Here is a 26,549-nt window from a genome sequence, read left to right as displayed (position 1 = left end):
TCATCATTAGTGTATAGGAATGCAAGACATTTCTGTGCACTAATTTTGTATCCTGCAACTTTACCAAATTCATTGATTAGGTCTAGTAGTTTTCTGGTAGCATCTTTAGGATTTCTATGTAAAAGTATCATGTCATCTGCAAACAGTGACAGCTTTACTTCTTCTTTTCTGATTTGGATTCCTTTTATTTCCTTTTCTTCTCTGATTGCTGTGGCTAAAACTTCCAAAACTATGTTGAATAAGAGTGGTGAGAGTGGGCAACCTTGTCTTGTTCCTGACCTTAGTGGAAATGCTTTCAGTTTTTCGCCATTGAGGATGATGTTGGCTGTGGGCTTGTCATATACGGCCTTTATTATATTGAGGAAAGTTCCCTCTACACCTACTTTCTGCAGGGTTTTTATCATAAATGGGTGTTGAATTTTGTCAAAAGCTTTCTCTGTATCTATTGAGATGATCATATGGTTTCTCTCCTTCAATTTGTTAATATGGTGTATCACATTGATAGATTTGCGTATTTTGAAGAATCCTTGCATTCCTGGGATAAACCCCACTTGATCATGGTGTATGATCCTTTTAATGTGCTGTTGGATTCTGTTTGCTAGTATTTTGTTGAGGATTTTTGCATCTATGTTCATCAGTGATATTGGCCTGTAGTTTTCTTTTTTTGTGACATTTGTCTGGTTTTGGTATCAGGGTGATGGTGGCCTCGTAGAATGAGTTTGGGAGTGTTCCTCCCTCTGCTATATTTTGGAAGAGTTTGAGAAGGATAGGCGTTAGCTCTTCTCTAAATGTTTGATAAAATTCGCCTGTGTAGCCATCTGTTCCTGGGCTTTTGTTTGTTGGAAGATTTTTAATCACAGTCTCAATTTCAGTGCTTGTGATTGGTCTGTTTATATTTTCTATTTCTTCCTGGTTCAGTCTGGGAAGGTTGTGCTTTTCTAAGAATTTGTCCATTTCTTCCAGGTTATCTGTTTTATTGGCATAGTAGTTGCTTATAGTAATCCCTCATGATCCTTTGTATTTCTGCAGTGTCATTTGTCACTTCTCCTTTTTCATTTCTAATTTTGTTGATTTGCGTCTTCTCCCTTTTTTTCTTGATGAGTCTGGCTAATTATGGAGATTGTATAACTTCTTTTTTTTTTTTTTTTTACTAGTCTAAAGTCTTTATAATTTAACTGTAGAATTTCAGAGATTATTTAAGAATGATCAGTCCTTTCTACCATTGTCAGTAAATATAAATGTGGAAATTTTAGAAGGTATATTAGGAAAAAGGAAAGCTATGACAGGCTATTTTAAGACACTGGAAAGAAAATAAGTCTTTTCAAGCACTAATTAGCGTTCTTTTCTTTTTTAAAAAAAATTTATTATTTATTTTTGGCTGCATTGGGTCTTTGTTGCTGCACTTGGGCTTTCTCTAGTTGTGGCAGGGGTGGGGGGCTACTCTTCATTGTGGTGTGCGGGCTTCTCATTGCGGTGGCTTCTCTAGTTGCACAGCATGGGCTCTAGGCACGTGGGCTTCAGTAGTTGGGGCATGTGCGCTCAGTTGCTCTGTGGCATGTGGGACCTTCCCAGACCAGGGCTTGAACCTGTGTCCCCTGCATTGGCAGGAGGATTCTTAACCACTGCACACATGGGAAGCCCCTAGCATTCATTTTTAAACAGTGTTCTCAGTATACATTTTAGTTAGTTTATTTGTTAATATATTTGAAATGACACTTTCATACATATACATAAACACTTATTATTAGAATAATTTATTGCAAAGTTTAAAATAACCTAATAGTATTTGTCATCCATATGACTTTTTCGTCATAATACTTTTGAAACTTAGAATTATTTAAGCAACTCTCTTTTACTTGATCCTATCAGGTTGTAAGACATTTAGTCTGAGTATTTCTCATTACTTTAATTCTAAATCTCAATATAAAAACTTGTGTGTTTGAGTTTTAATGAGCATAATGAATTGATTTCAAAATACTGATGCAGTGTATGTAAGAAAACTCACTCTTCTGTGAGGAGACTGTCGGCATATAAAATAAACTTTCTGTTTTTCTTTTTAAACATAAAGCAGTGGGGCTTCCCTGGTGGCACAGTGGTTGAGAGTCCTCCTGCCGATGCAGGGGACACGGGTTTGTGCCCCGGTCCGGGAGGATCCCACATGCCGCGGAGCGGCTGGGCCCGTGAGCCATGGCCGCTGAGCCTGCGGGTCTGGAACCTGTGCTCCGCAACGGAAGAGGCCACAACAGTGAGAGGCCTGCGTACTGCAAAAAACAACAACAACAAAAAAATACATAAAGCAGTAATTTTTATTAAAAAGATAAATTAGTTCATTTTCAAATATAGACAGGTCATACTGGGAGTGTTCATGTTAAGGTGGTATATGATATCATTTGAGTATAATCTATATGAACAGTGAATTCACATTTTTAACTCAATCCTAAAATCAACAAAATAAGTGTGCAAGTGCTTTAACAGTAAAGTAAAAAACACAGCTTTTAGCTGGTGATGTTGTAATCATCCCCTTGACACCCTGAATTTATTTTGAATGTCAGTTTTTAAAGAATAGAATGATTAAAAATATATGGACATGCAAACCCAGAAGAATAGAAATTTGAAGTGACAGTGATATTTTAATTATTGCAAAGTCTATATAATTTTCTTTAAACATAATTTCATTTTATTTAAAATAGAAAAATGTAAATATGACCTTTTAGCAGAACTGGCTTTAGAAACTAAAGATTTAATTGTTGCCAACCCTCACATAAATCTTCAATGGAATACAAGGTGCACTTGTTCAGGTATGACCCTTTTTAGTAGGATTAGTAAGAGAATGAAGGACAGATCTTTTCACAAGCCATTCTGAAGTAGGTGAAGACGCAAATCCTTAGTCACATATGTACACACAAAGGCATGGTGTGATGTGCACACAAATATCTGAATGTCACATGTGTGCGTACATTGTCTGTATATATTTTTGGTGGGGGGGGGTATTACATCACTTTTCTACCATTGTCAGTAAATGAAGTATTCCACAGTCTACGTTATTAATAAGGATTCTCTTTGTACTGGATTTAAAGGAAATATTATTTTTGAGGGTTTACTGTATGTCAGGCACTGTGCTGGCATTTTACATATAGTGTTTCCCTTAATCCTTCAAAAACACTATTTTAGAAAAGACACTAAAGCTCATGGAGGTAAATTTGTCTAAAAATCACACATTTATTAAGCAATAGAGTAGAATTTCAATATAGAATTGCCTGATTACAAATTCATATTTTTTCTGTTACAGTACTTTTATTTCTAAAAAGAAATTGTGAAGGCAAATGAGCCTAAAAGAAAAAAAAAATTTTTAAGTATTTTCTAGTTATCACATATTATACCTTGTATTCTAACTTAGCATTGTAATTGGCTGTAACTGTCTCCCTTACTGATTCATCCTTACGTCCTCAACTCTGCAAAAAGTGCCTTACATATAGTATTTGCTTATTAATTATTTGTCAAATAAGTAAATGAGTAGATGGTTGACAGATCTCAATTGTTTGTATGCTGGTGTCAAGCATGTATTCTTAGCTGAGTTTGAAAATGATTTTCTTTCATAGGACTAAAAACTAAACTCAAATTCATTAGTTTGATAGTTGTCCTTTTATTTACAATTATTAATCTCTATTTAGACTTCAGCTGAAATATATTACATCAGCCAGCTCATCTACAGATTAACAGGATCTAGTGAAGTATGAAGCATGATTGAAAATTCTTACAGTGAAGTCAGTTTAATATCACGTTGATGTTTAAATAATTCAGACTTGTTTATGAAATGAATTTCCCAGCTTAATTTCTTAGGAAAATCAGATAATGAGTTCAAATTTAGACATAATAAGGTTGGGTACCTGCAGTTTATCAAGGTAGATAAATTGAGAAATTAGTTGGAAATATAATTTTGGAGCTTGGGGAATCTAGAGATATACCCTAATATGGTAGCTATTAACTACATGTGGCTGTTTAATTAAAATTAAATAAGATCAAAGAAGATTAAGAAGATTAGTTCTTCATTCTTACTAGTCACATTCCAAATGCTCAGTAGCACTTGTGTACATATACAGACCATATATAGCCAAATATAGCTAGAGGCTCTTACCAGCACCAATGTAGAACACTTCCATCATCACAGAAAGTTCTGTCAGCTAGCCCTGTTCTCAGAGCCAGAGGAAAAGATTTAGGAGCTATTCAGAGACTGGACAGTAGTTAATTCAGCAAACATTTGTTTAACTTCTGTAGTCTCTGTAACTGCGTATTAAAATAAATAGACTGAAGTCAAGAAGGGCTCATGTAGTGGAGCTGACAACATGAAAACAAGTGAACACAATCATGTGCTAAATGTTATTATAGAACGATGTACAAAGTGCTGTGGGCTCTAGTACAGGAATAATCTAACTCTGCTTTAGGGTGTCAGCATCTTGAAAGATGGGTAGTATTTCTTGAAGAAGGAAATTGTTCCTCATAGGAAAATGTCAGCAAAGTCAAGTGTGAATCAAATATCGTGCTAGAGAATAGTAAATAAATCACAGACCAGGAAATGAAGATGAAAGTATTGACTATGCAGCACTAGATTAAAAGGAATAAAGCAGATGGATAGCTGGAAAGCTATAGGGTGGGCACTACAGGAAAATATGGGAAGTAAGAGGCAGGCAGGTGTCCACAACCAGTTCAGGAGAAATCTCATAAATATTGTGTCCTGTGTGTGTTCTCTCTGTTTTGTGTAAATTAGTCCATTCCTCCTAAGCTAGAGGGCAAATTCTTACAGCAGCAGATCTGCACTGATAAAAACAGTAATACTAAGAGCTACACATACAGTGCTTACAGTAACAACAGCTAACATACATAAACAGTGCTTACAACATGCCAGTTGCTGTCCTAAGCACTTGACATATGTTAACTCATTTAGTCATCACAGCAACCCCATGAGTATTGAGTTAATTTGAAGGCTTTCAACCACAGATTGGGAAACTACATTGCTAAAGGTATGTTAACTATTATTTAAGGGTACAAGGCCCATAGGATTTTCCCTTTTATTATTACTCTAAACCTCTTTAAGTTGGTACCCTAGACCAAGCATGAAGAAGCAGTTGGATAAGGAAGAGGGAAAAGGATTAGGCATTCCAGACAGTTTTGTTCAGGTGTTCTTATAATAAGAGGATTTTAGGACACAGACACACATAGAGGGAAGGACCATGTGAAAACACAGGAAAAATACAGCCATTTACACACTTAGGAGAGGGGCCTCAGAAGGAAGCAATTTTGAACTTTTAACCTCCAGAACTATGAGAAAACAAATTTTTGTTCAAGTTCCCCAGACTTGGTACTGTGTTATGGCAGCCCTAGCAAACTAATATGACAGCCAAGATAATATATCTGTAAATACTGGAAAGCATGTATATATGTTTTTGATTTCTGGGTTGATTTCTTGTTCTGTCTGCTAAACCCTCTACTGAGTTTCAGAAATAGAGCTGTGAGGTACTTGCTTTGTGTCAGTCTTAATGTACAGTGAGGAATGCAAGTTGTGTCCTAACTTAGTGTCAGTCTTAATGTACAGTGAGGAATGCAAGTTGTGTGTCCTTTGACGTACAGAGGAAAAAATTAAATTATATACACAAATTGATGCTGTCTGTAAACATTTTCCTCTTTGTTTTTTTCAATGATTATATTTGGTTTTGTAGGTTATTTTTATAAAAATATAGGTGAACATTTTTAGAAATTAATATATCCTTACTGTTTCATAGGTATATATCCCTCAGAATAAACAATTTAAACTGTTAGACTTTAACAGTAGAAACAAACTTTAAAATGATTTCCTAAATTCAAAAGTTAAATTTTTGTTACCTCCACAGAACAAATTACTTATAATAATTTGCCTTTTTTTTTCTGTTGTTTCCTTTAGAGATTATATATAGAATATTAACACTAACCTTATATCTTTTACAAAATCCTTTAGGATTTTATAGTGGTACTTTCTGGAACAATAAATAATAGCATGGTTTTTCTGATGGCCATCTTAGGAACTTCTGAGTAATTACATTAGAAAACTGATTATTTCCATGGGATTCAGGTTAGGGGAAAAATACCAGACTCCTTACCCCCTGGAAATAGACCTAAATATGTGCATATTGTTTTGAAAATTTCAGAGTGATTCTAAGAAGTATTCCTTTTCATCTAGTGCACATTTTCTCATCTAATACACTTTATTGGTGCCATGGGTCACGTGAAAGATTGCTCTTTTTCCTATTCTCGTTTTACATGTAAAGAACTTTAGCAACAATTCAGTAAAATTGAAGTACATGGCCAAGGAATTTTGTATTTTTGAAATGCAAAAGAATATTTTCAAAGTTATATTTAGCAATGATTAGTAGCGATTGAAAATTAAATGACAAGGTACACTTTATACCTAGGTGTTTATGTTTTTTTAAAAATTGTTCACTCGTGTTTCCTTTATAATATATGCAAATATTATTAATAAATGTTTATGCCCTGACATTTGAGTAAAGTCAATTTTTTGTATAACAAAGCATAAATAAATTAATTTTGGCACTTTTATGTAGTACAGATTCCAAAGTGGTACCTAAGTCCTATATTTTTTATTGTAAATGCTCATTTGAATTTGCCTCACTTTAAGTGGTTAGCTGATATAAATTAAGTTTTAAGTCCACTACACTGGGAGTTTTCCATAAGAGAACAGTTGTTTGAATGGTTTTGTAAAATGAAGTAACTTTTTCAATAACACCAATAATCTCTTATTTTACTTTTTAAAAAATAAATCTACATTGGACTAAATGATAGCTCAGGTTTCCTTAGCTCTAACTTTTCCCAGGCTGTATGCCCTGTTTGTTTAGAGGTGTTTATGTCAGGCTTGCTGATTTCTGATATCTGTCTATGAACGTTGGTCCTTCTCTTTCTTTCCTCACTCCAGAGACGTCTTTTTCTGCTATCTTGCTTTTTTTGAAAATTCTTTCTTTCTCTAAGGAAATAATTTTATATTTCAGCCTTTTAAATGTTGTCTGTCTTCTTCCATAACTTCTCCAAGCCACTGTATATTTTTAATTATCTATTAGGGAATACAGGGAGCATTAAATATTAATTATGTTTTTCTGGACTTTTCTAGTCTTCATTAATGTATATACTAGGCATGGTTATAGCTTTAATCAGTGACATTTTCATTATAGTACTTTTCTGTGTTACTGTTTAATGTAACATTTTGTATAAATATTTCCATGTATCATCATAGCCTACTTGTAAGAATAATTTAAAAATCTACATGGTATGGCATTATTTACAGTCATTGTCAACTTTAATGTGCCGTTTGGTGGTAGCCATCTTATCCAGGGCTTCCCTGGTGGCGCAGTGGTAGCCATCTTATCCAAAACATATGTTTCAAGCATATGTTTCTCTGTTATTCAAGAAGTAATGTAAATATTAGTAGTACTGAATATTTAAGTTCAGAATATACTTAAAATGTTCAATAGCTCTACATATCTCTGTTCAGAATGCTTGAAGTTGAACTATTGGCACATATTCAGGCAGTTGCTTTTTTTTTTATAATAGTGTTTATTTATTTTTACTTGTTGACAGTTTGCTTTATTTATTTATTTATGGCTGTGTTGGGTCTTCGTTTCCATGCGAGGGCCTTCTCTAGTTGTGGCAAGCGGGGGCCACTCTTCATCGCGGTGCGCGGGCCTCTCACTATCGCGGCCTCTCTTGTTGCGGAGCACAGGCTCCAGACGCGCAGGCTCAGTAATTGTGGCTCACGGGCCCAGTTGCTCTGCGGCATGTGGGATCTTCCCAGACCAGGGCTCGAACCCGTGTCCCCTGCGTTGGCAGGCAGATTCTCAACCACTGCACCACCAGGGAAGCCCCAGGCAATTGCTTTTATCAGTTGTCTTCTCACCCCCTGGTGACACTGTTAACTGAAACCAGGGATTAAAAAAGCATTTTCACTAAAGAATGACAAAAGAAAACTGCCTGGCTGATCTATCCTGTGAGCTGAGTGAGGTCTTGAGCCTGGCACCGTGGATATGGGGATGTAAGAAATGAAAGAAACTGAGTGGAGAAGAGAACATATTTAGTAATTTTATGGAGTGTAATGAAACTGTCAGGTCTGAACTCTGAATTTTTAAAGGGGTTAGGAAATGGAAGATCAGCAGTGCATTTGAGATACATACAAGTATGATCATTTGTTTTTGTGAAATTTGAATATGTTGAAGAATTTCATTTTCAAAAATCCAATCAAGTACTTCGTAATCATTTTATGATACTGTATTTGTGGAGTGTGCTGTGTAATATTTCCCTATGCTAATAGAGACGTCAATGATAAGAAACACAAAATGATGGATAATTTGCCAGGGTTCCTCACCTGTCACAATTCTGAGAATTACTTTGTTGACAAGATTTCTGTGTTCACCAAATTAGATTATATATGTCAAGAAGCTGCACTAATTCGTTTATGGCAGTGCTGGAAACAGTTTGGGGGCATATTTTATCTCAGGTAAAATAACTATCAAATGTAGTTGTTGTCTTTCTCCTTATCGCATTGTACTATTGTTTATGATGAGATTATGGAAAATTCTACTGCATTTGTGCAGATGAATGTAAAATGGCATAGGAATCCAGATAATTTGAAGATATGTGAATTCTGCATTTTGAAGCTAGACAAAAATCTCTGTTGATTATTTGCCAGAAACCTATGAGTAGGCTTAGAATTCAGTCAGGCACCTTTATTACAAAGTAGCCCCAGTTTGATCTGTGATGTTGGCAACAATTAAATGATTCTTAACTACACATACATACATACACACATACATACCTACATACACACATACATACATATGTATGTTAATTTCTTCTAATCAGTCTACATTTTCTTTAGACCTTTAAAAATAATTATCTCAGTTGGTATTACTCAGTGGCATAACTTGAATCCTGTAACTTGCTTTTTCTGCCGTAACATGAAGGCAGATATTTTTTTCTGTTTTGTTTACTACTCTAGCTCCATTACCTAGAACAGAGCCTTACGTTGTAATAAGACTTCAAGAAATGTTTGTTGAATGAATTCCACATACTTCCCAGTCCTCACTGTTCAGCTGTTTATTCATTGAACAAAAGTTTCTTGAAAACCTATTATGAGCCAGGCTTTAGCATTTTGTAAGAAAAGTCAAGGTATTTGCTTTCAGGGAGCTTTTGTTCTAGTGGAGTGGAAATGGCTCAGTAAACAACTAACCAAATAACTGCACAAAATAATTTCAGGTAGTGGTAAGTGCTAGCACTTAAAAAATAAAACAGATCGATTTGTTAGAAAATGTGTGAGGGTATATATACCCTAGAATTTGGTGGGCAAGGAAGATCTCTGAGGAGATGACATTTGAGGTACCTGAGTAATAATGAGCCAGCCTTGGAAAGATCTTGGGAGAAGAGCCCTAATTTTACTATTCCCCTAAATAAAACCTGTGTAGAGAGATAAGTTCCTAGAATTTATAAAATGCATTTTATAGTCATCTACTTGCATAAAATCTCCCAAGGTTTGAGAACCTCCTTGGGGGGAAAAAACATCCCCAAGGTGGAAAAGGTGGCTATTTTTTCCTCTTGCAATTTTTGTCTTGGTTCACTCTGATTCCTGTTAGAGCTGTTTTCTCATCCTCCAGCATTTCTTTGTTTTCATTGTTTCTGCTCTTTCCTTCCTTTTATTTTCTTTGAATTAGCTCTACCTTTTCTCACTCAGTAGGACAGTTAATATATTAATTTTCAATCTTTTCTAAGTTTTTACAGTTTTTTCTGAGTTTTCTAAGTTTTTCTAATTTTCAGTCTTTTCTAAGTTTTTCTTTGATTTTTTTGAGATATTAATTTTCATTTAAACGTCTGGTTAGTGAATATTACTCTGGTGAAGGTTAAAGACTACCAATGCAGAATTTAAAATACCCATTTCTATCAGTATACATTCATTTGAATTTATAACTGCTTTCTTCCACACCTTCCAGAAACCCATGATAATTTTAACGAAAGTGATGCCATTATATTTCACCTTGAAATTTATACCAAACAAATATTTCAGATTATATTTAAGTAGAAACATAGCGCTTTATGATACATTTCCTATAAAAAGAAAAAATAAGTACTGGTTCTACTGAGGTCAGAAAGTAAAATTTTTAAATTAATTTATTTATGTATTTATTTTTGGCTGCATTGGGTCTTCATTGCTGCGCACAGGCTTTTTCTAGTTGCTGTGAGCAGGAACTACTCTTTGTTGTGCGCAGCCTTCTCATTGTGGTGGCTTCTCTTGTTGCAGAGTATGGGCTCTAGGTACGTAGCCTTCAGTAGTTGTGGCTCACAGGCTCTCAAGCGCAGGCTCTGTAATTGTGGTGCGCGGGCTTAGTGGCTCCACGGCGTTGTTGGATCTTCCTGGAGCAGGGATGGAACCCACGCCCCCTGCATTGGCAGGTGGATTCTTAATCACTGCGCCACCAGGGAAGTCCCAGAAAGTAAACTTTAATTCAAGGAATTTTCTTAACAATGAATGGAATTCTTTTTCTTTCTTTTTTTAATATTTATTTATTTATTTTGTCCACGATGGGTCTTAGTTGCAGCATGCGGGATCTTCATTGCAGCGTGTAGGATCTTTGTGTGTGTATTTGTCTATGTATAACACAACTTCTTTATCCATTCTCATTCGTCAGTGGACACTTAGGCTGTTTCCATGTCTTGGCTATTGTACATAATGCTGCAGTGAATATGGTATGCAGATTTCTCTTTGACATAGTGTTTTCATTTCCTTCGGATATATGCCCCCAAGTGGAATTACTGGATTATATGGTAATTCTATTCAGTTTTTTGAGGAATTTCCATACTGTTTCCCATAGTGGCTGCACTAATTTATATTTCCATCTGTAGTGCACAAGGGTTCTCTACATCCTTCCCTGCATTTGTCGTCTCTTGTCTTTTCAATGATGACCATGCTGACAGGTGTGAGATAATATCATTATGGCTTTGATTTACATTTCCCTAATGATAAATGATGTTGAGCACCTTTTCATGTACCTGTTGACCATTTGTATATCTTTGGGAAAACATCTATTCTGGTCCTTTGCCCATTTTTAATTGCATTATTTGTCTTGTTTTTTTATAAATTTATTTTTGGCTGCATTGGGTCTTCATTGCTGCACATGGGCTTTCTTTAGTTGCAGTGAGCGGGGGCTACCCTTCGTTGCGGTGCACAGCCTTCTCATTGCTGTGGCTTCTCTTGTTGCAGAGTTCGGGCTCTAGGCGCGCGGGCTTCAATAGTTGTGGCACACGGGCTCAGTAGTTGTGGCTTGTGGGCTCTATAGCGCAGGCTCAGTAGTTGTAGTGCACGGGCATAGTTGCTCTGTGGCATGTGGGTTCTTCCTGGACCAGGGCTCGAACCCGTGTTCCCTGCATTGGCAGGCGAGTTCTTAACCACTGCGCCACCAGGGAAGTCCCATTATTTGGTTTTTTGCTATTGAGCTGTAGGAGTTATTTATATATTTTGCATATTAACCCCTTATCAGATATATGATTTGCAAATATTTTTTTTCATTCTATCAGGTGTCTTTTAATTTTGTGGATCATTTCTTTTGCCCTGTAGAAGCTTTGTAGTTTGATGTACTCCCACTTGTTGTTTTTTTGTTTTGGGGGTTTTTTTGGTTTTTTTGCGGTACACGGGCCTCTCACTGTTGTGGCCTCTCCTGTTGCGGAGCACAGGCTCCGGACGCGCAGGCTCAGCGGCCATGGCTCACGGGCCCAGCCGCTCCGCGGCATGTGGGATCTTCCCGGACTGGGGCCCGAACCTGTGTCCCCTGCATCGGCAGGCAGATTCTCAACCACTGCGCCACCAGGGAAGCCCCACTTGTTTATTTTTGATTTTGTTGTTTGTGCTTTAGATGTCATATCCAAAAACTCACTGGTAAGACCCATGTCAAGGAGCTTTTTTCCTATGTATTCATCTAGGATTTTTATGGTTTCAGGTGTTACATTTAAGTCCTTAATCCATTTTGAGTTAATTTTTGTGAGCAGTTGTAAGATAGAGGTCTTAGTTTCATTCTTTTACATGTGACTATCCAATTTTCCTAGCACCACTCATTGAAGAGACTGTGGGTTCTACATTGGGTATATGTGGCTCCCTTGTCAAATGTTAGTTGTCCATATATGCATGGGTTTGTTTCTGGGCTCCTGATTCTGTTCCATTGGTCTGTGTTTCTGTTTTTATGCCAGTACCATACTGTTCGTTACTATATCTTCACACTACAGCTTGAAATCAGGAAGTGTGATGGATCCCACTTTATTCCTCTTTCCCAGAATTGCTTTGGCTATTTGGGGTCTTTTGTGGTTCCATATAAATCTTAGGATTATTTTCTTCTACTGTAAAAAAATGCCATCGGAATCTTCATGGGGATTACAGTGAATCTATTGATAGCTTTGGGTAGTGTGTGCATTTTAACAATGTTAATTCTTCTAATCCATGAACACAGGTTACCTTTACATTTATTTGTGTGTTCTTTGATTTCTTTCATAAATGTTTTGTAGTTTTCAGTGTAGAGATCCTTCACCTCCCTGGTTAAATTTATTCCTAAGTATTTTATTGTTTTTGATGCTATCGTAAATGGGATAGTTTTTTAAATTTTTTCAGATAGTTCACTATTACTGTATAGAAATGATACTGTTTTTGCATGAGAATTTTGTATCCTGCAACTTCAGTGAGTTTGTTGATTAGACCTAACAGTTTTTTTGGTGGAGTCTTTTAAGATTTTCTGTGTATAGAATTATGTCATCTGCCAAAAGAGAAAGTTTTACTTCTTCCTTTCCAATTTTGATGCCTTTTATTTCCTTTTCTTTCCTGATTGCTCTGGCTTGGACTTCTAGTACTGTGTTGAAAAGGAGTGGTAAACGTGGACACCCTTGTTTTGTTCCTTATTTTAGAGAAAAAGCTTTCAACTTTTCACCATTGATTGCATGGGCTTGTCATATATGGCTTTTATTATGTTGAGATACTTTCCTTCTATACCTAATTTGTTCAGAGCTTTTATGATGAACAGATGTTGAATTTTGTCAAATGCTTTTTCCTCATCTATTGAGATGATCTTTTTAATTTCATTCTATCAAGGCAGTGTATCATGTGTATTGATTTGTGTATGGTGAACCATCCTTGTGCCCAGCGATATATCTCACTTGATCATGATGAATAGTCCTTTTAATGTGCTGCTGACTTTGATTTGTGGTTACCCTGTTTTTCAAGTATGTTAACCCCTTCCTCCATCTGCTTGCTTTAGACTGATAATCATATAGTCTCAAACACATTCTGAAAAAGAAGAATCTACATTTTCTTACTTTCCTCATCTATATTTTATGATTTTGATGTCCTCTTTTACATCTTCATGTTTATCCTTTTGCTGTTCCTTGTGTTTATCATTACTTTCACAAATAGATTTTTTTTTCTTTTTGATTTGTATACTGGCTTATTTAAGTGATTTACTTTCCAATTGTGATTTCCTCTTTTCTGTATCTTCTTGCTTCTTTTATACTTAGAGAAGACCTTTCAGTATTTATTTTAGGGTAGGTTTAGTATTATTGTATTTTTTTTTTTTTTTTTTTTTTTCGGTACGCGGGCCTCTCACTGCTGTGGCCTCTCCCGCTGCGGGGCACAGGCTCCGGACGCGCGGGCCCAGCGGCCATGGCCCACGGGCCCAGCCGCTCTGCGGCATGCGGGATCCTCCCAGACCGGGGCACGAACCCTCGTCCCCTGCATCGGCAGGCGGACTCTCAACCACTGCGCCACCAGGGAAGCCCTACTGTATTCTTTTAGTTTTTGCTTGTCTGAGAAATTCTTTCTCTCTCCTTCTGTTCTAAATGATAATTCTGCTGGGTCGAGTATTCTAGGTTGCAGATTTTTCCCTTCCAAGACTTTGAATATATTTCACCACTCCCTTCTGGCCTGCAGCATTTCTGTAGAGGAATCACTTGATAGCCTTATGGGGGGTTCCCTTTTAATTAACTGTTTTTCTCTTGTTGCCTTTAGAATCCTCTTTTTTTAACTTTTGCCATTTTTATTATATGTCTTGGTATAGGTCTGTTTGGGTTCATCTTGTTTGGGACCCTCTGTGCTTCCTGTGTCTGAATATTTGTTTCTTTAAGTTTGGGAAATTTTCAGCCATAATTTCTTCAAATATATTTTCAATATCCTTTTCTTTGTCTTCTCCTTCTGGAATTCCTATAAATGCATAGATTGGCATGCTTTATATTATCCCATAGGTCTCTTATATTGCTTTTATTTTTTTTCTAATTTGGCTTTCTGTCTGCTGTTCTGATTGGATGATTTCCATTATTCTATCTTCCAGATCACTTATTCATTTTTCTGCATTATTCATTCTGCTATTCGTTGCCATTAGCTCAGCTTTCGTCTCGCAAATGAATTTTCCAATGTGCTGCTGAATTTGGTTTGCTAGTATCTTGTGGAGAATTTTTACATCTATATTCATCAGGAATAATGGCCTGTAGTGTGCTTTTCTTGTAGTCTCCTTTTCTGGCTTTGGTATCAGGGTAAAGCTGGTCTCATAAAATGAGTTTAGGAGTATTCCCTCTTCTTCAGTTTTTTGGAAGAGGTTGAAAAGGATTGCCATTAGTTCTTCTTAAAATGTTTGGTAAAATTCACCAGTGAAGCCATCTGCTCCTGGGCTTTTCTTCATTGAGAGATTTTTGATTAGTGATTTAATCTCCTTACTGGTAACTGGTCTGCTCAGATTTTCTGTTTGTTCCTGACTCAGTCTTGGTAAGGTGTATGTTTCTAGGAATTTTTGTTTCTCCTTAGTTGTCCAGTTTGTTGGCATATAGTTGTTCATAGCCTCTTATGATCCTTTGTAATTCTGTGGTATCAGTTGAGTTGTAATGTTTCTTTCATTTATAATTTTGATTTGGGTCCTATTTTTTCCTTGGTTAGTCTAACCAAAGGTCTGTCTGTTTGCAGATGGCATGATCCTTTATGTAGAAAATCCCAGGGGACTTCCCTGGCAGTCCAGTGGTTGAAACTTCACCTTCCAATGCAGGGGTGAAGTTTCGATCCCTGGTCAGGGAGCTAAGATCCCACATGCCTTGCTGCCAAAAAACCAAAACAGAAGCAATATTGTAACAAATTCAATAAAGACTTTAAAAATGGTCCACCTCAAAAAAGAAAAAAATTTTTTTGAAAAGAAAATCCCAAAGAATCCTTACAAAAACGACTAGAGCTAATAAACACATTCAGCAAAGTTGCAGGGTACAAGATCAACAAAAAAAATGCAGCTATGTTTCTACATATCAGCAGTGAAGAATCTGTAAAGGAAATTAAGAAAATAATTCCATTTACAGTAGCATCCAAGAGAATAAAATACATAGAAATAAATATTCCCAAGTTGGTGAAAGACTTGTATGTGGTAAGCTACAGAAATGTGCTGAAAGAAATTAAAGATGACTTAACTAAATAAAAAGACATCCCATGTTCATGGACTGGAAAACTTAATATTGTAAAGATGGTAACACTGACCAAAGGAAGGTACGGAGTCAATACAGTCTTTATTAAAATTCCAGCAGCCTTTTTTGCAGAAATGAAGAAGCTGATCCTTAAATTCATATGGAATTGCAAGGGGCCCCAATAGCCAAAACAATCTTGAAAAAGAACAACAGAGTTGTTGTTCGGCAACTAACACTTCTCGATTTTAAACCTACTACAAAGCTACAGTAGTCAAAATAGTATGGTACTGGCATAGGCCAATGGAATAGAATTGAGAGTCCACAAATAAACCCATATCTCTATGGCCAATTTGTTTCAGACAAGGGTGCCAAAACTGTTCAGTGGGGAAAGAATAGTCTCTTCACAAAATGGTGCTGAGACAACTGGATATCCACATGCAAAAGAATGAAATTACACCACTACTTCACACCATATAGAAAAGGGAACTGAAATGAATCAACAACCTAAATAAGCTAAAACTATAAAACTTTTAGAAGAAAGGAAGAGTTCATCTTCATGACCTTGGACTCTAAGTGGAGTCTTAGATATGACACCAAACTTACAAGCAACAACAACAGCCAAAAAAAATTAGATAAATTGTACTTCATCAAAATTAAAAATGTTTGTACATAAAAGAACATTATGGGGCTTCCCTGGTGGCGCAGTGGTTGAGAATCCGCCTGCTGATGCAGGGGACACAGGTTCGTGCCCCAGTCTGGGAAGATTACACATGCCACGGAGTGGCTGGGCCCGTGAGCCATGGCCACTGATCCTGCACATCCAGAGCCTGTGCTCCGCAACGGGAGAGGCCACAATGGTGAGAGGACCACATACCGCAAAAAAAAAAGAACATTATGAAGGAAGTGAAAAGACAACTTCCAGAATGGGATAAAATATTTTCAAATCTTGTATCTGATAAGGGTCTAGTATCCACAGTACATGAAGAGCTTTTACAACTCAACAAAAACAGACAACACAATTTAAACTGGGCAAATGACTTGAATACACATTTCTCCCAAGAAGATAAACAGGTAGCCAAGAAACACATGACACAATGCTCGACATCATTTGTCAGGGATGTTAGGGAAATGCAAATCAGAACCACAATGAGATATTACTTTATATCCACTGGATATCTATAATCAAAATAACAAGCATTGGCAAGAGTCTAGAGAAATTGGAATCCTTGTATATTGTTACTGGGCATGTGAAATGATGCAGCTGCATAAGGAGCATGTGGTGGTTCCTCAAAAAGTTAAATGTAGCGTTACTATATTACCCAGCAGTTCTATTCCTGGGCACATACCACCAAAATTGAAAAGAGGAACTCAAATATTTGTACATAAATGTTTACCATAGCATGATTCTCAATAACCAGAAGGTTGAAAACAGTCCAGTTGTTTATCAGTGTCTGAATGGATACATAAATTGTAGTATATCCATACAGTAGAATGTTATTTAACCATAAAATGAAGTACTGATACGTGCTACAGCCTGGATGAACCTTAAAAACGTTATGCTAAGTGAAAGAAACAAGTCATAAAAGATCACATATTGTATGATTCTATTTATATGATACATAGAAATGGGTAAATCCAGAGACAGAAGGCAAATTGGTGGTTATCAGGGTCCTAAAGAGGGAAAAAGTAGAGTGATTCCTTAATGGAAATGGTGTAGTAAAATGTTTTGGAACTAGAAGAGGTGGTGGTTGCACAACATTGTGAATGTACTAAATGCCTAGAATTGTACACTTTAATATTGATTTATAATTAATATGTGAATTTCACCTCACTGAAAATATTAATAGTGACACTAATGGATTATAATAACATCGATTTTTAAAAGAATCCATGAGCCCATACTCATACTAAGAAACATGTAAAGTTGGGGTGTAGGATAAGGGGAAGAATTCAGAAAAGAAGTCTCTTCTTAATAGAAGAATGCTAACTAGTAACTACAGAAAGAATGGGGTTTTTTTAATTGCCATTTTACAGCTACCACAATAATGTGTAGTAGTAATTGTTGAAACCATTGGGTGAAAGACTGTTAGGGAATAGAATATTCAGAGAGTCTCAAAGTATCACCATATTGATTGTTTATTACTTTCAAAGGGAAATGGTATCTTTATAATAGAGACATCTAAGAGATAATGACCTAAAACCAAGTGATCAAACTTAACACCACTCAGGTATTCTAAAATGGTATATCAAAAAAAGAGTGAGTGTGAGAGTGAGCAAATATGGCAACCCATTAACAATTGGTGAATCTAGGTGAGGGGTATATGGGCATTCATTGAATCAGTCCTGCAGTTTTTCTGTATGTTTGAAATATTACAGAATAAAAGTTGGGGTAAAGATGAAATTTGAATATGACCCTTCCCTGTTTAATAGCCTTGCCTAAAGGTTTAACTCCTTAGCTTTGTATTTAAGGATCTTCATGATCTAGCCCCTGCTTATCCTCCCAATTTTATCTCTTTCCATTGCATTTCTCAAACTAGTTTAGACTTTAGCTATGCCATACTTCTTCCCATTTTCAAATTGTCCTTGATCAATTTACGGACCTTCTAGAGAATGGACTTGAGGATACGGGGAGGGGGAAGGGTAAGCTGGGACAAAGTGAGAGAGTGGCATGGACATATATACACTACCAAACGTAAAATAGATAGCTAGTGGGAAGCAGCCGCATAGCACAGGGAGATCAGCTTGGTGCTTTGTGACCACCTAGAGGGGTGGCATGGGGAGGGTGGGAGGGAGGGAGACGCAAGAGGGAAGAGATATGGGGACATATGTATATGTATAACTGATTCACTTTGTTATAAAGCAGAAACTACCACACCATTGTGAAACAATTATACTTCAATAAAGATGTTTTAAAAAAAAAATTATCCGTGATCTCTTTCACCCCCATGACTTCATACATGCTATGTGTGCTCTCTCCTGGAACGTTCTCTCCCCATCTTTAGCTTGTTAATTCTTGGTTGTCCCTCTGAACATTATGTAGCTATCATCTCCTCCAGGAATCTTCCCTCATCATTGTGGGCTGAGTGGAACCTATAGTACATTGTTCATGTCTCTGTTACACCTCTTATTACACTGTACAGTTAATTGACTGAGTACTTGCCTGTTTCCCTCACAAGACTGTGTATTCCTTGAGTCCTTGGACTGTGATTTATTTTTGTTCTTGATGTCCATAGTGCATATAAGAGTAGGTGCCACACAGTGGGTGTTTAATAAGTGATTTTTAGATAAATGAATAAATTTAACCTCCTACCATTTTCCTGAACGTCTTATTATAATTTAAAAGAGTTTATCTTTTTTTACTTAATATCAGGATATATCGGTTGTATGTGTACCATGTTTGGTTTTCTTAGTTTTATTTCTTTTTCCCAACTTTGTAGTGAATGAATTCATTACAGGAATTATTAGTATGTTATAGAATTCCATAGTACAACCAGTACTGATAGAGGATCATAATTAAAAGAGGTGACATACATGTAAAGCAGACAGCATAGTGTGACACAGTAAGCACTACTTTGGGTCTTGGACCCCATTAAGAATTTAGTGAAATCTAATGAAAATAGTGAACCCTTCCGTAGAAAATTGTAATATCTACAGAGAATTTCATATGTGATTCTGTGTGGTTCACAAACCCTTTGAATAGATATCTATGGCCCCCAGGTTAAGGACTCCTGTGCTTTAACCCAGTGCTGGCCTCAGGTATCATCCTGTAGTAATTCACTACCTCTACTAAGTTCTAACACTAATAAGGAAAGGAGTGAAAGAAGCATAATGGGTTAAAAATTTTTTTAAAGAACCATGGATTTGTTTGAGATTGATAAAAAAAATGTATTGGAAATAAAAACAAACTGAAAATCCTCCAGCCCACTTTCAAAATTGTAAGTTTTCTTTAAAACAACTGTTGGATCACAGAGGGAATGAAGAAGTAAATGGCAGAAAATCTAAATAACAATAGTGAAAATATTCTCTATAGTTAAACTGAGTAAAATTCATGGTTTTAAGTGCATATATTACTAAAGACAGAATAAAATAGAATATCCAACTGAAAAAGTTAGAAAAACAACATGGTAAGCCTAAGGAAAACAGAAGAAAGGAAATAATAAAAGTTGAAAATAGAAATTAATTCATTAAAAGAAGCCTACTTAGATGACTGTTGTAACCTCCTGATGAAGAGTTCTTCCTATATCTGGGGACATATATCTGCAGCCAGGGCGATCCACCATAGCATTACCTGCTTACGTAACTCTTCCTTGCCCTTAGAATGGCTCACAAGACCCTTCTTAACCCAACTCCTGTCTACCTTTCCCCATATTTCTAACCTTTTTCCTGCATCATTTTCCCAACCCTTATCTCCGCCTGCCCCATTCTCCAACCATATAGAACTACAGAACTTCTTTTGGTTCATTGAATTTGATAAACTATTGATGGCGTTTCCTTTCCTGGAGCTTTGCATTTGCTCTTCTCTATACCTTAAAGGCCTTCCCACTCTTCTTGCCTAGCTAGTTCTTTCTCAGTCTTCAGGACTCAGCTTAACTTTTACATTCTCTAGAAAGCCATTAAATACACAAACACACACACACGTGCATATACATGTATACACACACATGCTCAGGTAACAGACTAAGTACTTGGTCCTGTGTGCTCTGATAGTGCTTAACTTCTCCTATCGTAGCACTTATCACCAGTCAATGTCAAAGAAATGTTTGAAGAAGAGTAGTAATCGAGGTACACCATCAAAAAACATATTTCTAAGGTTACAGTGTTTAAAATGATTAAAATAAAAACATATTTCCAAAGCTACTTTTGCCAAAGTAGATAGTGTTATGGATGAGACAGGCCAGAAGAGTATATTGTGTGCTAAAGGAGCTATCTTAAATTTAGCAAATTGTATTGGTTAGCTCTCTAAGGAAAAAAAATATTTTTGGATCTTCTCCAGATAAATTTGAGGTGCATTAAAGAACTAAATATAAGCAATTAAATTATATAAAACTAGAAGAAAAGAAAAACTAGCATTTTTATCAAACCTATAGGTCAGCATTGTCCAATGGAAATATAATGCCAATCACATAAGTAATTTAAAAAATTTTAGTAGCCACATTAAAAAGTAAAAACAGGAAAAATTAATTGTAATAATTTTTTATTAACCCAATATGTCCAGAATATTATTTCAATATGTAATCAATATAAAAATTAACAAGAAGATATTTTACATGGTTGGGTTCTTTTGTACTAAGTCTTTGAAATCCAGTGTGTATTTTACACCTATGGCACATCTCCATATATAAAGACAAGCCACATTTCAAGTGCTTGATAGCCAGCCACAAGTTAAATTTAGAAGCAATAGAAGGCGTCACAAAGGAAAAAATAGGTAACATTGGCTACAGGAAAATAAACAATTAAAAAATTTGAGAAGACAAAATGGGAAAATATTTGCAGCACAATATAGTATATTATTATTATTACTACCATTATTATTCAGAGAATTCATATGAATTGCTAAGAACATTTAAGACCCCAAAAGATAAAGATGACAGCCAGCCAGTTTACAAAAGAGCCAGTTTACAAAAGAGCAAATGTAAAGATAGAATTTAACCTCGTTAATAATCAAAAAAGTGCAAATTAAACGATAGTAATATACTATTTTCATCTATCAAGGTAGCAAAGATTTTAAAACTATAATTTTTAGGGGTGCAGAGCATGTGGTTAAATGGTGTTCTCATAGACTGAGGAGGAATGTGAATTTGTAAAACCCTTTTAAAAAGTAGTTTAGCAACAGATAAGGGAATTCTATTTCTGGGAATATATCATAAGGAAACAATATTAATTATAGAGATGGGAAAACTACATACCAAAATGCTCACTACCTAAATTCTTTAATTAAGAGAATGGTTAAGTAGTTTATGGTATAAACATTCGATGACATACTTTGAATAATAACATGGAAAAGTCTTTTTTTAATATTAAACCAAAAAAAGACACAGAATTGGAGGTCTTATTTTTCCCCCTTATATTTAAGGGGGGAAATTAAGCCTATGCATAGAGAACAAGACTAAAAAATTTATGAGAATGCTAACAATGTTGATTAGGATGGAGGGACTTCAGTTTTTTTCCAGATTTTTGTTTTTCTGTTTTTCAGATGTCATAAGATTAGTGTGTATTACCTATAAAATAAAAAGAAAACTACTCAAAATTATGGGATTAATTTAACATATTTTCAAATATATTGCTAATTTGAGATGTCATACTAATTCAGGGGTGCCATCTTATTCTCTACCTATCAATTTGTACTTTATTTTTAGAAAAACACAATACTTTACAATTGGTGAAGTAGGCATAGATGATCCAAATATTCAGTAGTTTAACTCCATCTTTGTTTCAGAGTGAAACTTATTGACTTTCCAATAAAATTGTGCCACTGTCTTTTTTTATTCCCTTACTTTTGGCTTGAGTCTGACCTCCAGAAAAATGAAGTAATTAATACTTTTCAACAAATGTGTAATCCCCATTTTCCTTCCCAGTTCCATATGATTAAATAGCTCACATCTACTCTCTTACTAGCAACATTTAATATCTTGATATACTGATTTGCTCTGTTGCTCTTTTGATTAATACTTATTCCCCTCATTTTAAGGTTATCCTGGTACAAGTTAACCCAGGGGAAGCATTTACAATAAGAAGAGAAGATGGACAGTTTCAGTGCATTACAGGTAAGAATGGTTATTGTCATTTGAGACAAGACTAAAATTAGTGATACATAAAAGTGTATGTGCTTGTGGTTTCTTCCTTTCTTTCTCACTACCACCACAAGGCACAAACTCTGAATACTTTATGGCTTAACTATTACAGTAGCATCTTAATTAGTCTCTTTGCCCTGGTTTCTTGATTAATCCTACTATAATGTCACTTCCCTGCTCAGAAATCTTCAGTGAATCTAGTTCAGGTTCCTTAGTCTTTTTGAAAGATCTTTTGCTTGCTTCCCACTTTCCTTTCAATACTGTTTCCCTTCAATCTTGCTAAGTTGGTTTATTCACTGTCTCTGAACCTTTCTTGTACTTACTGTATTCTTCTTCTTATCTAGAATTTACCCATATCACCACTACCCCCAGCCTATCCAAATGCTTCCAGACTGAGCTCAGATCTTATCTTTAAAAGGTTTTTCAGGGCCTCCCTGGTGGCGCAGTGGTTGGGAGTCCGCCTGCCGATGCGGGGGATGCGGGTTCGTGCCCCGGTCCGGGAGGATCCCACATGCCGCGGAGCGGCTGGGCCCGTGAGCCATGGGCGCTGAGCTTGCGCGTCCGGCAACGGGAAAGGCCACGACAGTGAGAGGCCCACATATCGCAAAAAAAAAAAAAAAAAAAAAAAAAAAGGTTTTTCATAAAGTCTTTAGTAAGCATCCCTTCCACACTACTTACTAGTCAACACCCACCCACACACACACACATTTGTGCCAAACAGAAATGTCTCCAGATATCACCAAATGTTCCCTGGGAGGCAAAATCACCCCTAGCTGAGAACCACCACTCTGTGTGAAGATGAGAGCAATAAAAAGGTCACTAGCTTTGGAATTAGAGAACCTGGTTTTAAACCCCAACTCTGCCACTTAACTGGCTGTATGAACTTTTGCATGTTATTTAACCTCTATCAGGTACGTTTCTCAGTAAAATTCCTATCCCTGTGCATAATAACACACCTCATAGGATAATTGTGAGGGCTGACTAATATGTTTATAAAGCACTCTAAACCAGACCTGGCACATAGAAGGCACTGAGTAAGTGGTGATGGTGGGTACTGTAGCGGTGTTTAATAGAAAGTGACCCCATCACCTGTGAAAGCCCAAAACACCAATTATTGTGCCATTCATTTAACAAGAATGTACTTTTTTGTAACATTTCTTCCAGTTAGTATTTTGAAAAGCCATTTAAATTTTGTATGTTTAACTTGGAATGTTTATTCAGTCTCTCCAACTAAGTTTTAATAAGGACTTTATGGGCAGATACCATTTCTTACATTCCTTTGTATTCCCTTCAGTTCTTGCCTTCCACATATTGGGTACCTATCTAATAGTTATTACTTTCATTTGAAAAGAGCACGTTAGGCTTCCCTGGTGGTGCAGTGGTTGAGAGTCTGCCTGCCAATGCAGGGGACACGGGTTCGAGCCCTGGTCTGGGAGGATCCCATATGCCGCCGAGCGGCTGGGCCCGTGAGCCACAATTACTGAGCCTGCGCGTCTGGAGCCTGTGCTCCGCAGCGGGAGAGGCTGCGACAGTGAGAGGCCCGCGCACCGTGATGAAGAGTGGCCCCCGCTTGCCACAACTAGAGAAAGCCCTCGCACAGAAACGAAGACCCAACACAGCCATAAATAAATAAATAAATAAAGCAAACTGTCAACAAGTAAAAATAAAACAAAACACTATTATATATATATATATATATATTAAAAAAAAATGTACAGCTTAGTGTTCAAAGAGTTGATCATTTAAAAAAAAAAGAAAAGAGCACGTTAGAAGTGGGGGGACCGCATGCTTTATCATCTAAACCAGGATACTTTAAGAGTGAAAGTGGACCCTAGCAATTACTCCACAACAATTAGTGTCAGCCAAGATTGTCCCAGGCAAACCAGGACTTATGGTTTAAATGACAGCCCTCATTTAACCTGGGCTGTCAAGTCAATGCAAGCAAGTCAGTTTAAATCTTTCGAGCGGCAGTTATTTGATAACTTCACAAATAGGAATGGTGCACATATTATGAGCTTAAAAGAAACCAGGTAGTAGAATTCATAAGCAGTATAATAAACTTTGCCTATCTTTACTTGTCAAATAGGTTTTCATAAAAATAACTTCATTTTTATACTGGGTACCTCTTAGAATGTAAGTTTTTAGTAGAGCACACACCTTAGGTTTATTTGTACATCTCTTCTAACTGTTTTCAATAAATATTGTTTATGATGGAAGCATTTTAACTAATATAACATTGGTCTTTTCAAACACATCTGCAAATGAGGATACTCGTTACTGTTTTAGTGTGACTTAAAATGCAAAAACTGATCATTGCAATTGGATAACCAGACTTTGAATTTTAAATAACTTATATTTTAAAAGTCAATTTGTAACTGTAATTTGTAAACCCCTTCCCTCATAAAATCAATTTAATTGATTTTTTTATGTGGCACTTATCCCTTCAATCAGAACCGAAAAAGCTTATCTAGTTTATAATGTGCCTGTAGTGCTAACAGTATCCTAATAATAAGAATTGACTATCATGTGAAGGATTTTTAGGTAGGGATACATTTCTTTGCTTCAGGAGAAAATGGACTCTTCTCTCTATATATCAGATGATAAGAGTGGAGACTGTTTTAAAATTACTACTGGGCAGAGTTGTTTTTTTTTTTTTTTGACATAGGAATCTTATTAATTTGAGGAAAAATCCCCATTTTTAAGATAAATTTTAAAAATTATATTACAAATATACAGGTGATTTGTAAGTTATAAAGTGTATCAAGATTTTAAGTTACTATCCTTATTTAATGAACTGCCGCTCCACGGCACGCGGGATCCTCCCAGACCGGGGCACGAACCCGCATCCCCCGCATCGGCAGGCGGACCCTCAACCACTGCGCCACCAGGGAAGCCCCTGGGCAGAGTTTTAAAAACACAGGAAACTTTAGCGGGAACCATACAGAAAGTAAAAGGCTCTCCCCTCTTGATGTTTTTGTTTGTCCAAAATTAAAAGATGGGATATAGATGAAAGGTAGTAGTGAACAAGAGACTGGGTTGAAGTCTTTGTGAAGACCAGCATGCCCTCAGTCCAAGCAAGAGAAGACAGGACGAGAAAAGGCTGAGGACTGCTGGGGCTCATCCTCTCCTCCCTTTTTTTGCTCTTTGCCATCACTGTTTCTATCACATGGCAGTCATCTTCTTGACCTACTTCTTGAGCTAGGTAAAAAGTAAGAGTATAGGTAAAAGGGGCTGCAATATATGAAAAAGAGAAAGAGAAAGTGTTAAGGGAGGAAAATCATGTGCCAGTGAAACTGACAGAAAAATAGGGTCCCTAAGGCCATCAAGTTAGGAAAGCTTTTCTTTTCACAGCCACTATACTAAGAAAACCTCTGTAGTAAAACCTAAAGAATTGAGATAAATCCAGTGTAAATTAATAAGCATTTGAATTAAAGACTGTGCTTTTTAAAGTAGTTTTATTACCTATCAAGAATTTATAGAAACCAAAACTAAGTTAAAGAATCACAGGGAACATTAGAGATCTAAATAATTCCCCTATTTTATTGGAGATTGAGAATTTGTGAGATACAGCTAGTTATGGGCAGAGCTCAATATAGTACCTTTTTCCTACTATATAGCATACTGCTTAGATAGATAAAACTGCTAATATTTTTTTCATGAATTTACAAAGTCTCTGCTGAGGTATACTGTACAGGCTCTAAGGGATTCAGAGAAGACTGTGACACAGTTCCTGCCATTCAGGAACACAGTGTGGTAGGGGAAAGGGGGGAAAATTAACAATTGTACAATATAAAAAGAATCATTAGAAATATGCATAGGGTATTGTGGGAGCATAGGAGGACTAATCACAGAGTGATTATGTCAGGGAAAAAACCCTTCAAAGAAAAAGTGACACGTCCTTGTCTTTCAGGAAAATACCAGTTAGCCAAATGGACAAAAGGGTCTCAAGAAAGTGTTTTAGGCAGAGAGAATAGCGTACAAAAACAACAGAAGGAAAGAGCAACTATTTTAGCTATTGGAATAGCTAAAAACAAAACAAAACAAAAAGTTGTATAAAGGGGATATGGACAGAGATGAATCTGAAAATATAGTCACCTCTTGAAATGGCTTGACTACCATACTAAGAACTTTATTATAAAGGTGAGGAAGAGCCATTGAAGGAGATTATACAATAGAGTTAATATCCAGTTTACAGTTTGGAAGGATCAGTGAAGTCTTCCTTTTCTGTTACCATGTGCTCAACTGTTAATCTGAAAATCTCCC

At 36.3% G+C, this 26,549-nt stretch overlaps 1 protein-coding gene across 2 annotated transcripts in view; it reads left to right on the top strand.

The window, feature by feature from the left end:
• FNDC3A (fibronectin type III domain containing 3A) overlaps nt 1–26,549 on the top strand; it is a 169,223-nt gene that overhangs the window by 38,608 nt on the left and 104,066 nt on the right. For both annotated transcript variants that reach the window (XM_007466430.1, XM_007466429.1), the window contains exon 3: nt 22,184–22,259. In XM_007466430.1, coding sequence (XP_007466492.1) covers nt 22,184–22,259 — 76 coding nt within the window. The remainder of the gene's footprint in view (nt 1–22,183; nt 22,260–26,549) is intronic.

Source organism: Lipotes vexillifer, unplaced genomic scaffold (assembly GCF_000442215.2).
Source record: "Lipotes vexillifer unplaced genomic scaffold, Lipotes_vexillifer_v1.1 scaffold384, whole genome shotgun sequence".
Taxonomy (NCBI): Eukaryota; Metazoa; Chordata; class Mammalia; order Artiodactyla; family Lipotidae; genus Lipotes; species Lipotes vexillifer.
This window is presented reverse-complemented; position numbering and strand designations above follow the sequence as displayed.